General features: G+C 36.8%; 1 protein-coding gene across 1 annotated transcript in view; it reads left to right on the plus strand.

Moving 5' to 3' along the window:
• Nucleotides 1-12,838, plus strand: part of CEP126 (centrosomal protein 126) — a 36,891-nt gene extending 24,053 nt beyond the window's left edge. Inside the window, exons 6-11 of the mRNA XM_062020388.1 lie at nucleotides 2,167-4,243; nucleotides 7,649-7,773; nucleotides 8,055-8,142; nucleotides 8,648-8,857; nucleotides 11,001-11,065; nucleotides 12,659-12,838. Coding sequence (XP_061876372.1) covers nucleotides 2,167-4,243; nucleotides 7,649-7,773; nucleotides 8,055-8,142; nucleotides 8,648-8,857; nucleotides 11,001-11,065; nucleotides 12,659-12,766 — 2,673 coding nt within the window. The 3' untranslated portion in view covers nucleotides 12,767-12,838. The remainder of the gene's footprint in view (nucleotides 1-2,166; nucleotides 4,244-7,648; nucleotides 7,774-8,054; nucleotides 8,143-8,647; nucleotides 8,858-11,000; nucleotides 11,066-12,658) is intronic.
• Nucleotides 12,839-14,980: the final 2,142 nt, after the last annotated feature.

The following is a 14,980-nucleotide window of genomic DNA, read 5'->3' on the forward strand; positions in this document are numbered from 1 at the left end:
TTATACATTTTTACAAGAAAAAGTGACATTTATTTTCATTACAGAGTAGGCTAGAAGGGAAGATAAAATATATAAATATTTTCATGAGATGATAAGCATTTTTAATGTGTGAAATTATTAAACTGTATGATGCAACAAAGTAAATGTTTAATAAGTAAATTTGTGGGAACTAAGTAAAAGTGAGTATGTGTTTAAATGAGGAATCTTATCTTTGTATATTCTTTAGTTCCAAATTTATTTCTGGTGGTTGCTTCAACTAAGATTTTGTGTTTCCATGAGATTTTGTTTTACAAGGAGTGTAAAATTATAGGTATTGCAGGATCAAGTCTATTTTCAACCTCTGGAGGTAGAACTGGGTGGATTTTTTTTACTCTCAGTTTTTAAAAAGTTGCAACTTTCCTTGCACCCTCCAAATTTATCACTTTAAGCTAACCTGCTATCAAAACAGGTGTTTTTAAATCAATCCGCACAACATTTTTCTTCTGTTTAACTTACTCATTTTAGAAACACGTCTAGCTATACAGGCGCATTTTCCAAATTAGACAAGAATCAAGCTTGACATCTATAATTTCTTTTTACTGTTTTTTCCCATCTGAAAATTTCAAAGTTAGTTGTTAAATTTAGCCTGGTACAGAAAACTCTGAGCATATGCCTTTTCCTTTTTTTGGTGAGGTTCAAGCAGAGTTTAACAATAAAATTTAACCAAATATAAAGGTTAATAAATAACTATCAAAGCAGTTTTTATTACTTTCTATGAGAAGGACACTGATTCTTATAACTTTAGTTTGAAAATGTTCCCTAAAGGGATTTTTCCTTACACTTGGTTCTTTGTTCTTCTATTTAGTTTTTTTATCTCAGATCATAACTATAATGGAAGATTGCACCAACTTCTGAGCATCTACTACAAGATAAGATTTAATTCAATCATAAAGTCTTTCAGGACTAACTAAGCTTTTTATTCTGCAATTTAAAATATTTGTACAGCTACAAACTATGCAATATTACGATATAATAATTTTATTAGAATAAAAAAAAGACATTTACTACAAAAATATGTTCTTCCCTAATGAATTTTATGTATTCTTTGGTAAGTTTTCAAAATGTTAGTTCTGTTGTCTTGCCAGAGGATACATGATTGCTTGTGTAGGTTACAAGATTTTGCTAATTGAAACATTTTCTGTTTAAAGTCACAAATGTAAAGAAAAAGCACAATATTGCCTATCTAATATAGCTTCTCTTAGTTTTTCACACCATTTTTTTTCAACGTATAGTTTAAAATCACTTAGCTGCTGAGCTCTGTGGAAGTGAACTTCCACAAGAGAGAGTGTGCGAGCCTGTGAGAATAGTAAATATGCTTGGTTTCCTGTATGTTTATGTGTACTTTGCAATCTTGCACTTAAAAAAGTATGTGTTTTCAGCCATGGCAGGCATCTCAGTGTTTGGGTGGAGAAGTAATAGTGAAGAAAATACATATATAAAGTTGTCCCAATGGTGCTGGCAGTTGCTTGTATTCATCACTACACTAAAGCTTGATGGAGAAGTTGGGGGAGTGGATGGGACTCCCACATGCTTTTTAGACCTGATCTGTCCTTGTAGGTCAGATGACATTTTCTTCTTTCTGAAAGATGAGAAGAGCAGGTTTCACTGGAGGGAGAAGGTAATCGCTGTGATTATGATAGCTGAGAAGGGGTTTTTTTGTCATGACAAGGCTTAAATTCTCATCACTTACAGGACTTTGTAGTAAAAGAAACATATTCAGTCCAGTATTATGGAAAAATTCCAGTTTAGGGAAGATCCACTAACAAATCTGCATTTTCATGGATTCACTTTCATTTTGTAATCTCACACATTGCAGTATATATAGTATATATGTTGTGTTATAGGGCAATCCAGAAATAGTAGTGCTTAGAAAAATCTTGTTCCTTTTTTGATATTGTAGAATTTATATAAAGTTTAGGATTAAATTTGCTAAACTGTGCAGCTCATCCCTCTGAATTTTATAGCCAAATTACATCATTTTCTTTTGCAACTGAACACTGTGACACCAAGTCAGAAAACCACCAGGCTCAACATTGATTAAGTTTTAATCTAAATTTTGAGTAAGGGAAAATTAGTATGAGGAAAAAAAAAATATGGTAACAGTCTGGTTTTGTGCCTCTGTTTCAGAATTTTCATCAAGAAGTCAAGAAAACATATGATTCAGAAAGCCTGTCAAGCCTTGACAGTCTTGAAGTTGGAGAACAAAATGGAAATTACACAACAGTGAGTGAATCATCTTTGACTACGCAGTGTGACTGTGCCCTGTACAATCCAGAAAAGTCACAGAGTGGGAATAATAGTTTGCTTTATACAGCTCTAAGTACTTCTAAAAATACGCATCTAAATAATTGTCTGAGAAATGTAGGATCGCAATACCACCACAACTTACCTATTCACGATCTTTTAGCTAAACATAACGTTCTGACTCCTGCTGAACATGTAAACAGTTCAGAAGAGGAATCATCTGCTTCTTATAGATCTGGAATAAAACCTACAGAGTTCTTGACCTCTGGTAAGGAAGAAAGCTCTCTAAGTAATGCATTTAGTTTTCTGCAAAATATAAACGAAGAAAGAAGCAAGGCATCTTCTGGAGCGGCTAGCACAAAAGCCACGGGTCATCCTGTTTTCAATCCTAGCAAAGCCTGGGCCAGCCCTGATTCTATTCCAGGAGAAAGAGTTCAGGATCTGATGCAAGATCAGAGTTTTAAAATGATCCCACAAAAAAGAACTATATCTGTACAAAACTCCAGTCAACCTATTGCAACATCTGTAATCTTATTTCCTAATCAGAGATGTTCCTCTGGCATTCCCAGCACAGCTGATACATTACCAAAGGACAAAAACATCAGCATGAACTTTTTGAAAAGCACCTCAGGAAAAATGACTGAAACAAAAGGTGAAAATATTAAATGTATTGATGGTGTTAATCCAGGATCCTCTTTATTTCAGGATGTACCAAATGCCTCAGTTCTGTGTCATGTTAAGCAACAGAATAACAAAGAGGAAGAAAACTCTGTATCTGATACAGAGTTCAATTCTGGCAGTCCTGCACAGCACAAAAGCATGAAAACCAGTATTCTTGAAAGAAAAAGAGTCAGGTTGTTCAGAAGTATCTTAAAGAAGGATTCTGATTACAAACCAGGTCATTTCAAATCTATGGTTATGAACCATGGGGTCAGTTTTGGAACCCGACCCTTGTCTTCTATCAGAGACAGTTTAGAGCTGGCAAAAATAAAACAGAAAAGTGCAGAAAATGAAAAATACAATAGGAAGCTAAGATGGTGTGATCAAATTAACCAGATAATAATAGAAAATAATGGAAAATGCTTTGAAAAAAACATCAGTGAATTATCTTCCACACAGCTGCAATGTGTTCAAACTACAAATAACACTCCCAAGAATAATTTAAGTATCATTGCTCAACCTTCAAACCCCACGTTCATAAAAAATCATCAGGAAAACTCTCATGTACCAAAACAAAATGTTAATACTGAAGAATCAAATAAAGAATGCACATCTCTGAATATGTTTATGTCTAGTGGATCCTTTTCTGCTAAAAATAGTTGGATGGCATCAAAAGATGAAGAGAGTAAGTCCGCAGTACATAGCAATAATTCTAAAATTAATGGAGGTAATCAACTCAAAAATAAGGCCTGGTCAAGTTTTGTGTCCAAGAAGAGAACAGGCATTAAAATCCAACCGCAGTCGGCCTCTGAGGCCAACAGAGCTCAAAGAGCTCCAGGGAAATTGCCAGCACCTCACCCACCATCCACACCTCTGGCAGGAAACAGAAGTGGCCAAAATGCAGCGAGCCCTGGGTGTCAGCCACTGCTGCCTTCAAGTCTTCAAGCTACTGCTACAAGCAGGAATGATTTAAAGGAAAGGCATGTCGTGTTGGCAGATGGGGTTTTAAATAGAAGCACTACAGAAGACAGTGAGAGTATTACTTGTCGTTCTGACTTGGCCACTGCGATACCTACACCTGGCTGCAGCACGGCCAAGCATGAACCTTGGGCAAAAAATACTTGTTCTGTAAACAGTGTTCAGACAAGCGCCTGTTGGGATCAGTCAGTAACCTGCACTGAAAGAAGACCTGTTAATGCACAAAGTGCGTTATATCTCCCTCGTACCCCAGCAGCTGGAAAAACAAGTACCTTCTGGCAAGGCGTGCGTACTGCCCCAGCTCCTAAAGGCTCTGCTACTGGTAAGAGTCATGTTTCTGGATTTGAGGTCGGGGGATGTTCACATGAAAGTCTTTTTCAATTACATCACAAGTTTGTTCTCAGTTAAAACATCCATCCTTTCATCCATTCACACACCGTACAGCCGGTTTGAACAAGTTTTCACCATTTGTCATTGTCATTTCTATTCTAGTGGTGCCCAGAGGCCTCTCAAACGTCAATCCTCATTTTTAATAGCTCTCTTCAATATTAAATGCAAAGGAAGTATTTTCCCTGAGATTATATTCCTGACTAATGAGCAGATGTGACAGGTGGTCTAAATAATGGTATAGGAGGAAGTGACTAAGTTTGTACGAACAAGTTTTACAAGGTAACTGAGAGTCGTAGCTTCTTGTCCAACAGTCACTGCCACCTGAGAGTGAAAGAAACTTACATCTACCATGTTTTTAAAATGCTGGCATTGTAAATGCCTAAAATTATTGTAATTTGTATGTTGTATGTGGATCTGCTTCCTATTGAAAGCTGCAGCTGGAGGCAGAGCTCCTAAAGCTGTAGATGCTGCTTCTAAAGCAGCACTCCAAAACACTTCTCTTACCGGGATCACTCTGAGGATCAGCTTTACATCTCAAAGATACTTTTTAAGAAAATAAGTAATTCCATAATTAAAAAAAAACCCCTAAATTTCTAGTTTTATCTGCAGTAATACAGAGTTTTAACTGTGGAGTGACTCAGAACAGCTCTGTTGTGTAAGAGCAGAGACCGGTGAATATTCTTGGCCTAAAGCAGGGGTGGGAAATGAGAAATGTTATCTTCATGTCCATTCCAGTTCAAAGTCAAACAGATGAGCTTAAGATATGTGTGGCTTAAGTTAACCTGTTTGATTTTACACTGGAAATGAATGAAGTCTTGCATTACCATTCCTTGCCTTCAGCAGAGATACTTGCTTCTTGATGTCCTTGTTTGCACATTAGAATCAGGAAATGTACTGGGTGGGAGCTGTGTGCACTAAGACTGTTTCACTGCAACTTTAGATGCTATCTCCTTTAGAGAAAGGGCTGAGTAACCTCTTTTCAAAATGTGGGTGGGTATCTGCCTAGATTTTGTGGGTTTAAAGTCCTGTTCTTTTTTTTTAAATACTGTAGATATCTCTTAATGACTTGCTATTATTTGTTCTATTGCCTGCAAATGCACACAGTTCTTCACAGTCGTTGTCCTAAAGTGATTGCTATAAGGACTGAATACTGCATTGTTCTTGAGTAAAATATCAGCTGTGGCACCTATTGCAGAGTTGGTGAGGTCTGTGAGGACACTGTAGAAGAGGTGATCTATTGCAATGCTCAGCCAAATGTATAGAAAGAGTGAGAACACAATAAATAAATAAAATTGTTGTCCATGAGGATCTTCCTTTAATTTGGCTTCCAGGTTTCAAGTGATATATCTTCTGGCTGACTTATATTATACTGTAGCTGGATATTAGAATTATTTTAAGTCCTTTGGTGTTCAGGCAGTAAAATGCTTTTAACATGTGTTTAACATTTAGCCTATGCAAATACGGAACTAATTCACATGATCTAGTGAAACAGGGGAGACAGCTCCAGTATCTCATGCCCTTAAAGATACTATTGCTTATTATGTTTTTGTCTGATATTTCTCCAAGGAGTCTTTCCTCAGTATGGATCTAGCACGTCTCTTAAACTAAGTCAGTGTTGATGCATATCAATAGAGCAACTTTGGATTTTATTTTTTCAGGAGACTATTATGTGGTTACTGATGCAACAAGGGTTTTCTTCTTTGCTTCTTTTTACATTTTCCCCATATTCAATATAACATGATCACACTTCCTTTTCTTTTCAGGTGCTATTCAGCACCATATTTCACATTCTGATAACTCATAACTAAATGGCAATATTTTAAAACTAATGTAACCCATGTTACTACTGAAGGCAGAAACCAGTTGACTGGTTTCAAATCTGCTTCTAGGATCAGTTACTTGATATATATGTGGGAAGATAAATTGCTTGTTTATTTACATAATAAATATTTACATTGTAACTGTATTTATAAATGAAGTCACAGTGTTTATGAATGAGAATATAATATCTCTTTGGATACCTAGATTCCCAGATTGCACATGAAAATGCTGATTTGCATCTCCAGGTTATATGCATGAAAGTTTCATTAAGAGCTTCATTTTAATTTTGAAACTTGATATTTTAATTTTGAAAATGTATTATTACATCATGTAAAGCTGTGATAAATTTGAGGTATGGTGTCTAGGTTAGGCCTCTCTAACCAAGGGAAAATACTGTACATCAGTACTGTCGTTAAAAAGCAGTACTGTCATTAAAATTAGTATACAGACATATAAGTTAGTAAGATTAACTATCAAATCCCAGGCTGTAGAACTCAGGCTTTAAATCACACCTGTGAGACCACACTTGGAGGATTGTGTTCAGTTCTGGACTGAGTACAAGACAGACATAGGCAGACTGGAAATAGTCAAATGAAGGGCCATGAAGATGATGAAGGGACTGAAGCATCTCTTCTAGGAGGAAAGGCTGAGAGAGCTGGGACTGTTCAGCCTGGAGAAGAGAAGGCCACGGGGAATCTTAACATCATCTGTAAGTTCCTGGAAAAAAGGCGCAAAACAGTCAGAGGCAGGCTTCTTTCTGTGGTGCACACTGAAAGGACTGGAGGCAGTACACACTAATTGAAACACCAGACTTTCCCTCTGAACATCAGGAAACACTTGATTTTTACTGTGAGGGTGATGGACCACTGGCACAAGTTGCTCAGAGACTTTGTAGAGTCTCCGTCCTTGAAGATACTCAGAAGCCATCAGGACACGGTCCTGGGCATGCAGCTGTAGGTAGCCCAGTTTGATCTGGGTGATTGGACTAGATGACCTTGAGAGGTCACTTCCCACCTCTACCATTCTGTGAATCTGTGAAACATTACATGTTTTCTGAACAGGGATATGTAATGTGAACAAATGATGAATGATTTTAGGTTTATCATCTAAATCCAACTTACTTTCTGAAACATTATTTTTTGGCCCAGTATTTGTTGTTTGTTGTATCATGATTCTCTCTCTCTCTTCATTCTCTTGCTTGGTAAGACCACCTCATAACTTTATACAGACTATCTTTATTGTCTGGGATTTAAAGTGGGGCTTCACTTAATCTGTTTATAAATGTCCACATACAATCCTCATTTGTATCTTATAGTCCTACGCTAACATGAAATTAAATGATGCCTTAGAAGTGCCTGTTTCTTTGCACTGGAAGAAAATACATTTAGTGAGATCATACACAATGTAAATATCTACATTTGGACAGGAACATTTGCTCAGCATTATTAGCTTTGGTACTACTGTCTTCATGGTTTTTACACATTTTTTGTTTATTTTTGTATGCATGTCAATTCAGATGTTGCTCCTGCTACAAGGAAGAAGCAAGTTTTTGACAACCATGAAATAAGACACAGAGGTTTTTCAGATTCCAGAAGACAAAGTGTGGCTTCTAAAAGATGGAAGCCTACTCATCATGCACAGGTAAACCTTAAATACTATAGAAAAATAAGCCTAGTTATCTTCAAAATGGGAAGAGTTTTGGGAATATCAAAGATTTTTTCAGTGTCACACAATTTTGAATCAATGTGCTTAGTCAGCTTGCAGTCACTGCTAATGAATAACATCAACTAGAATACATCTCTGTATTAATATGCGCTAATCTGTTTGCACCTGAATACATTTGCTAATATGAAATAAGAAAATTGTTCAGAAAGTAGTACAGTTACCTCAAATTACACTTAGAATATTATCATTTTTTATAGAATTTTTTGTGTACTGCCCAGCTGAGTCCTGTTCAATCTGTGTTCGATCCAGTACAAAGTACGAATAACACCTCTAAGTCTGTCGAAGGTATGGCAACACATCTCACTTCAGTTCTTTGTTACACATCAAGCAGTAACCTAACATTTCTACTGTGTAACAGCACCTGTGTCCTTTGGCATCAGCAATTCCAAGTGAGAAAGGGTAGCTTGTTGTCATGGAAATGTAAGGTATCACTTGTCATGATGCTGACGGGTTTATAAATGCGTTACAACACATACTCCTTGAATTCCATTCCTGTCTGTATCTAACTGTATGACAGCTGTATGTGTCATACATAACTTCATGGTATGGGCAGGTACTGCTTGCTGTCACTACATATTTCCCAAGTCAGTAGATCTTACTCTGCTGCCAATTGTAAGTTGTATTAATGATTTTAATTATGTCATTTTCTAACATAACATCCTTCTTGACTTTGACACCTTTTTGATCTTTTAAGTGAATTTTATGTGTTTCATAGACCTATATTCATGGAAGCAAGCAGTATATATACCTTGAGCTCTTCTCATTTGAAGTTACCCCTGTAACTCTTCAGTTTCAGAAAGCACTGTTCAGTTTCTTATGGCAGAAAATCTATCAAGTACAGCCCTTGCAGAGGATGACATCCTGGCAGCTATGGAAAGCCTGCAGCCAGCCAGACAATCCTTACTGCCCAACAGGGCACTGTGTCCAGGACTGAGTGCACTGTCAGTAGAAGAACAGAATATTTTCAAGTCTCTTGATTATCTCAATCAAAGGCTACAGAGTAAGTCTGATAATAAATAGGATCCTATATCAAGTGATTAAGTGACTTTGTGTTTTGTTGTCATGGGTTAGTTTGGATTAAAACCATGAATCCTATGATAGAAGTATTTTTCTTCTCTTATTATTCTTTGCTAAATGTAGCAAGCAGTAGATCCTATATTATCCAGTAGATCCTAGATATTATAGATCCTATATTTTTGCAAATGGAACCCTTTACAATGAATGGTCTTTCATTTTCTTTCTTCTTGTCTTTTAGAATATTCTTCTTCTACATGAACTCTTAAAATCACAAATACTGAGTTCTGAGATTGCTGCATCCAAATCTGAATGCATAAGTAAATATAATTTCTGCAGCTATTTTTAAAATGCCAAACTTATCTAAGTGTTCTCTAACCTGTCCTCTATGTCAGGCTGAGTTCTTACCTGCTTTTTGCTGGTTCTTTTTACATGAGTTGTCCAATCACAGCTTCCATTTTGCTGAAGAATGTGAGGGGAAGGTCTGTTCTTGTTCTTGATATTTTTTCCTCTCCAGTAATTAGACAGCTAACATTTTCATTCAGCATCCTATTATAACTCACATACTCCCAGAATAATCTCACTTCCTGGATCTCTTGCTACTATACATGGTCAGTATTTGCTTTGACCTACACGAACACACAGGTTTTTCATAAAAATTCTCATTAGTTTTCCATAGTTTCTGTATTTTATCTGTTCCATCCTGTGTCTGAAATCAGAGGGGACCTTGTGGCTTGGACCATGTGGTCTCTTCACTGGACAGCTTGGTTTTCCATATCATTGGAATACCTTCTGCTTGCCATTTTTGCTGCTTGTGGAACTGCCAACCCTCCTGAATTTTATGTTTTCCTTGGACTTTTTTCATATGAAATTTTACATGTCAATTATTTGCATTTATAAGAGTCTGCTTTCTTGAAGTCCATTGATTTTATTTTACTATTCCATTACTTTTCCTTCTGGACTGCACCATTTAATGGTGAGTTTACCCAAGTTTACCACCATATTGGCTGGAATCAAACTAAACTGGGGCTTATTAAGCTTCTGCACAGTATCTGTACATTTCTGCATCAAATGGTGGATGACTTGACTTTGAAGAAAAGTCAACAAAAGTCAACTGCAACAGCAAAATAAAAGATCTCTGCAAGCACTTAGAAACTTGCTGGAGCTGAATCTTACCATTCCTCCCATCAAACAGTGGTTCAGGCTTTCATTAGATCTGACCTCATGGTTATTGCTTCCAGGCAAACAAAAGTGAAGATTTCTGTCTTTTGTCAGAGAGGAAGTTTAGTATGACGTGCTTGGGTTAAGAAAGTAGATATGAAAAGAGTAATGCAAGAAAATAGAAAATTAATTGGTGTATAAAGAAGAGTAATTACAAAGAAACAGAGGCGAAGGTAAACACAGCAAAAGAACTGGGAGCAGGAAAGCTGAAGTTTGCAAAGTGTGAAAACTATAAGAAAAGTACAGAAAGAAACAATTTCAGAATCATAGCAGTTAACTGTTTGCAAAAGAAGTAACTGAAAATTAATGCAATTCATAAATATGTGTATCTTAGACATTTAATTAGCTTGCCTAATTATTTGGGGATTAAAATTGGTAGTAAGAAGCTGGGAAATTTTATAGGTAGGTTTATAGTACATGTAAGTACATGTAAATAAGTTCCTGAAAGTAAGTAAGTAAAGAGTTGTAAAGACTTACATGTCCTGTAAATACATTGCTTTTTTAAACTGTGACCTTTTTGAATCCCCTTTTTCAGCCTCGTTTTCACCTGTTTCCAAATTAAGTGGCTTAAACTGACAACCTTCACAGTGGTCTTTTCATGAATGAAGTTAGTCACTCAGGAATCTTAGTCTGGAACTTTTGTTGCCTAGCTGGCATTGTTTTTTCTATTTCTTTACTGACACTCAGTTTTTTGTTCAGATAATAATATCTAGCTGCAAATTTAAAAAATAAATACAGCTATGGCAAATACTTCAGCAGCTGTTGGTAGGGGAAAAGAGAAAGTGCTATTAAACTACACTTCCACAATCTTCAACAAGTTTTGTATTGAGTGTTTGACTTTTAATCATATTTCTGTTGTAATATTTGGTTTTTGTAACGTTTATGATACATTTTTATGCTGTTTTTAGATGTTCAAGAAGCCATTACCAGAAACCCATCTGCTTCAAATGTTTTGCAGCTAATGACCCCTTTAGTAAGTATCTACTTCAAGTATGTTCAGCTTTAATTCCCACAAAGTGATCTAGTTTATTTTATAGGAAAAATATAATTGACAATATTGACATGAATCCATTTAGCTGGCTTGCCAGATGTTCATACTTCTATTTGTATTTAAAAACCCAACAAAACCACATATGAAATTTATAGTACTGTAAACAAGCTTTAACAGTTTATATCAGACTGCCTCATCCTCTGGCTTCAGTTTGGAATCTGAAAACATTTGCAAAGTCCAGGAAGTTCCAAGAATTTTTAAGGAATAGTAATTTAGCAGGGTCCATATAATGCAATGGTAATACAAGGAATTCTTACTTTCACCTGCAGATGTGCCATGTTCTGTGACACGTATTGCCTTGCTTCAGTAAGCGTTGATATTTTGTTTCATATATTCTAGATTTCATCACTTTGAAACAAAATGATCACAATACTTGGAATATAAAGAAATGAATAGGTAGATGAGTGTCCAAAATAAAACCAAAACCACATTACGTTTCAAATGTTGAGTTTATAATGCAGGAGTTAGTATGTATCATTCTGTATTATGTCTCCTCCTTTATTATATATTTGTAATGAGGAAAAAACTTACTGAGTTTGAGACTGAAAAGCCCCAGAAAGTATCCAGGCTCTTAAATTCAAAATGATTGCCTCGTTTTGAAGCAGGACTGTAAAAAGCACACAGAGCACATCATTACAGCTCTTCCTGTGAATCCTAGAACTAAGCGTGACTTGGAACCCCATCTTCCTGTCTTCTGCCGCCTGCCTTACAAATTTAATTCTTTATGGCTAAACAAGATGTAAATTTTGTATTTTTCAGCAGTTAATGTAGCACAGCTGCCTTCATTGAATCTAACTGTAGTTTACTGATTTGCTAATTTACCAATGCATTTTGAGCTTGTATGTTCTTTGAGAATTTCTTCATAGCCTGTCCTACTTAAAAAAAATCTGTTTCTCACACCAATGCATTTTCATGGCTTTCAGTTGTCAGACTTCTTGACTGGCTGGTCTGTTACAGGGCTTTCTCCCACTAATTCTCCTCACCTTCAGGATTTTTGTTTCATAAATAAGACACAAACACTAGATGTCACTCAGGCTGTCCAGTCCCTGGAACTGTAAGTTCTCTGATGGAAATTAAGACCCTTCTTTCCCTACAAATACACACTTAAGCATTTAAGCAGGTGTCCAGATGTAGGTATACAGTCAGATCTCAAGCACTCCTTGGAATTATTCTTGATTATAAGAATTAAACAGCTGTCATAAAAGTTCCCAGCAGCAGAAAAAAGTATAAATGACCGACATTTCATCAAATTTTCTGCCACAAGAAGTGATGGGATTTTAAATTTTTGCTTCACTGAGAGAACAACCTCTGATTTTAGAGCTTCCACGTACATTCACGTGAACAACATTGTACCATGTAATGCCAGCCTCTAAATCCAAATGAAAGTGCACAGTTGTTTAATTCATGGAAAACAGATCGCATGACATCTTCAAATTATGTTTCTTGGATATTATACATATACTCACATTTATGTTTATATACAGTTATATCTCATTATTCTCCCTTTTATTATAGAGTACTCAGCAATGTGTACCCTTCCCTTTGGTAAGCACTGCAAAGGCTTCCCAGCAGTACCGAAATGCCTCAGCTAGCAACCGATTGCAATTGTGCAGGAGATGCTGACATCATCTGCACCAGGACACTGCAGCTCTCTGTACTTTATGTGTAATGTGTGCACTATGTGAAACTGTAAAATTAGCAACAAAATAAAGATGAAAGCAATAACTCACATAATGAGTGTCAATTGACTGGTAAGCATTTTTAGGATAATTAAGTCTATTTTATTTTGCACTAAAATAATAAAAACACTTGACATTTTTAGTGTTTGCATCGTTTTTGTAAAGTTCCTGCACTCAAAGTGAAAGGAAAACAAATACTTTGCTACTTAGATTGAGAGTAAACTACTTTCCTAAATTCTTAAGTTTTTAAATATTCACTAACAGATTCTATTACAATTGTAATATATACATTGTTAAAGTGGTTTGATTATCAAAAAGTATCATTCACCATTTTCTCCTTATATTGGTGGCTATATTGCAAATTACTGCAGACTATGTGTTGCTTTTATTCAGAAGCTACATCTGATGGCTCTAAAACTTGACCGTGCTCTCAACATCACGCTTCCCCTGGCATATGCTCCTGCAAGTCTTGTTGAATTTGTTGGAGATTCCTATTCTGCAGGTTTTCCCAACAATGCTTATTAACACTTAGAGAGGAATTCTTCCTCAGCTCCTCATGTAAAGAACCCCAGGCTGAAACTGTCAGGCAACCAGAAAGAAAGGTGCTTGGGAAGGAAACATGCAACCAATGGTATGTAGATGCACTTTCCCTGAAGCACATAGGGAAAGCTCTCTACATCCATGTCAGATTTGGTTTAAACCAACTATTCTAGAAACACAAAACCGTAAGCACCCAGCTAGCTCATCAGCAAAAGCTGGCTGGGGGTTTCCTGACTGGCTTTACCTTTGTAATCCATATGACAAAATCTCTACATAGAAGACGCAAAGTGAGAGCAACAGGCCTGGAGATGAGGACTCCATTCCTGTGTTTAAGTTACCCAGAAGGAGACAAATATTAGTATTTTCTGCATATTCCATAGTCTATAGATTATAGAATAACATGTCTGAGTGTCTTCCTGCAGAGACAGATGCACTGGCAGTGCAGGGACAGATTTGTTTTGGCAATTATACATTATAGATTGATATACACATTGATCTCTCAATTTTAAATTCATCTGTGCTGTGATGATTAACACATCAACAGATTTGACATATTTGGTGATAGACCTGCCTGAATTGTTCTATCAGTTGTCAATCAAAGGGCTTTTGTTAGCTACCTAGCATGATACCTTAGTCCATGAACTTAGTTGCCAAGGGGTGGTAGCTGTTTAACTTCCTCTCTTTGCTCTTCCCCTGCTCTTTCAGTACAAAGTAGACAAAAAGCTAAACAAGCTATAGAAGGTATATATAAAGCACAGAATGAGTCGGCAAATCTTGGCTGGTAATTGCAAAAGCAACAAAAGCAATTTACTAAATCTCTAGATTTCTAACTCTTATATGCCTGTTCTTCTGTTCATATCTGTACAGCAAGAACTGTAGGGGTTGCCTGGGGACGCACTGCTGTGATGTGCCTGAACCCCACACAGTTATTGCTGATCTTTGCTGAAGGGGGTGGAAGCTGAGAGCTGTGCCTCAGGAGGGGGTCAGTGTGGCACCAATGCAGCCTCATCAACACACACCCTGAGGAACACTGGCATTTCTCCAAATGGAATGTGTCTTCCCAAATGAAGCAATCACATGATTTGTCGTTCCCTATCATACCATGATCATCATACCATTGTCTTTAATAAATGCTGTCATTGCTTAGGAGGGAACCAGCCTGTGAAAAGAGAAGAGGAAAACATGTGCCCACTGAGACAATGGGCATTTTATCAGGGGGTCAGAGCTACCTGTTGCTGTGTGGTGTCAGCCAAGAATAAGGCTGGCTACAGGTAGCAAACAGCAGCTGAAACCTTACAAAGAGTGTTTCAGGAAAGACTGATTTATCAAACCAACATTTTGGAGCCTGGAATAGTCTTTCTCCCCTAGCTAGGAATTGCAACACCTTTGAAGGAAAAATCTGATAGGCTTAAAAGGGCTGACTCCAGCCTCTGAAGATAAACTGTATTTAAACATCAAAACTGCAGAATCTTGGTGTCTCATGATTGCTGTGGCTGCCTGTGCTGACACTGCTGCCAGAAAAGGGAAACTATAGCTGCAGTCCCCATGCTTAAAGAACTCTGGTGTGTGTTGGTACTTATTGGGTCTTTGGTGCTCAGATACATGTCAAATTCCCAGC

The sequence above is a fragment of the Colius striatus genome, chromosome 1 (genome assembly GCF_028858725.1).
Source record: "Colius striatus isolate bColStr4 chromosome 1, bColStr4.1.hap1, whole genome shotgun sequence".
Lineage (NCBI taxonomy): Eukaryota > Metazoa > Chordata > Aves > Coliiformes > Coliidae > Colius > Colius striatus.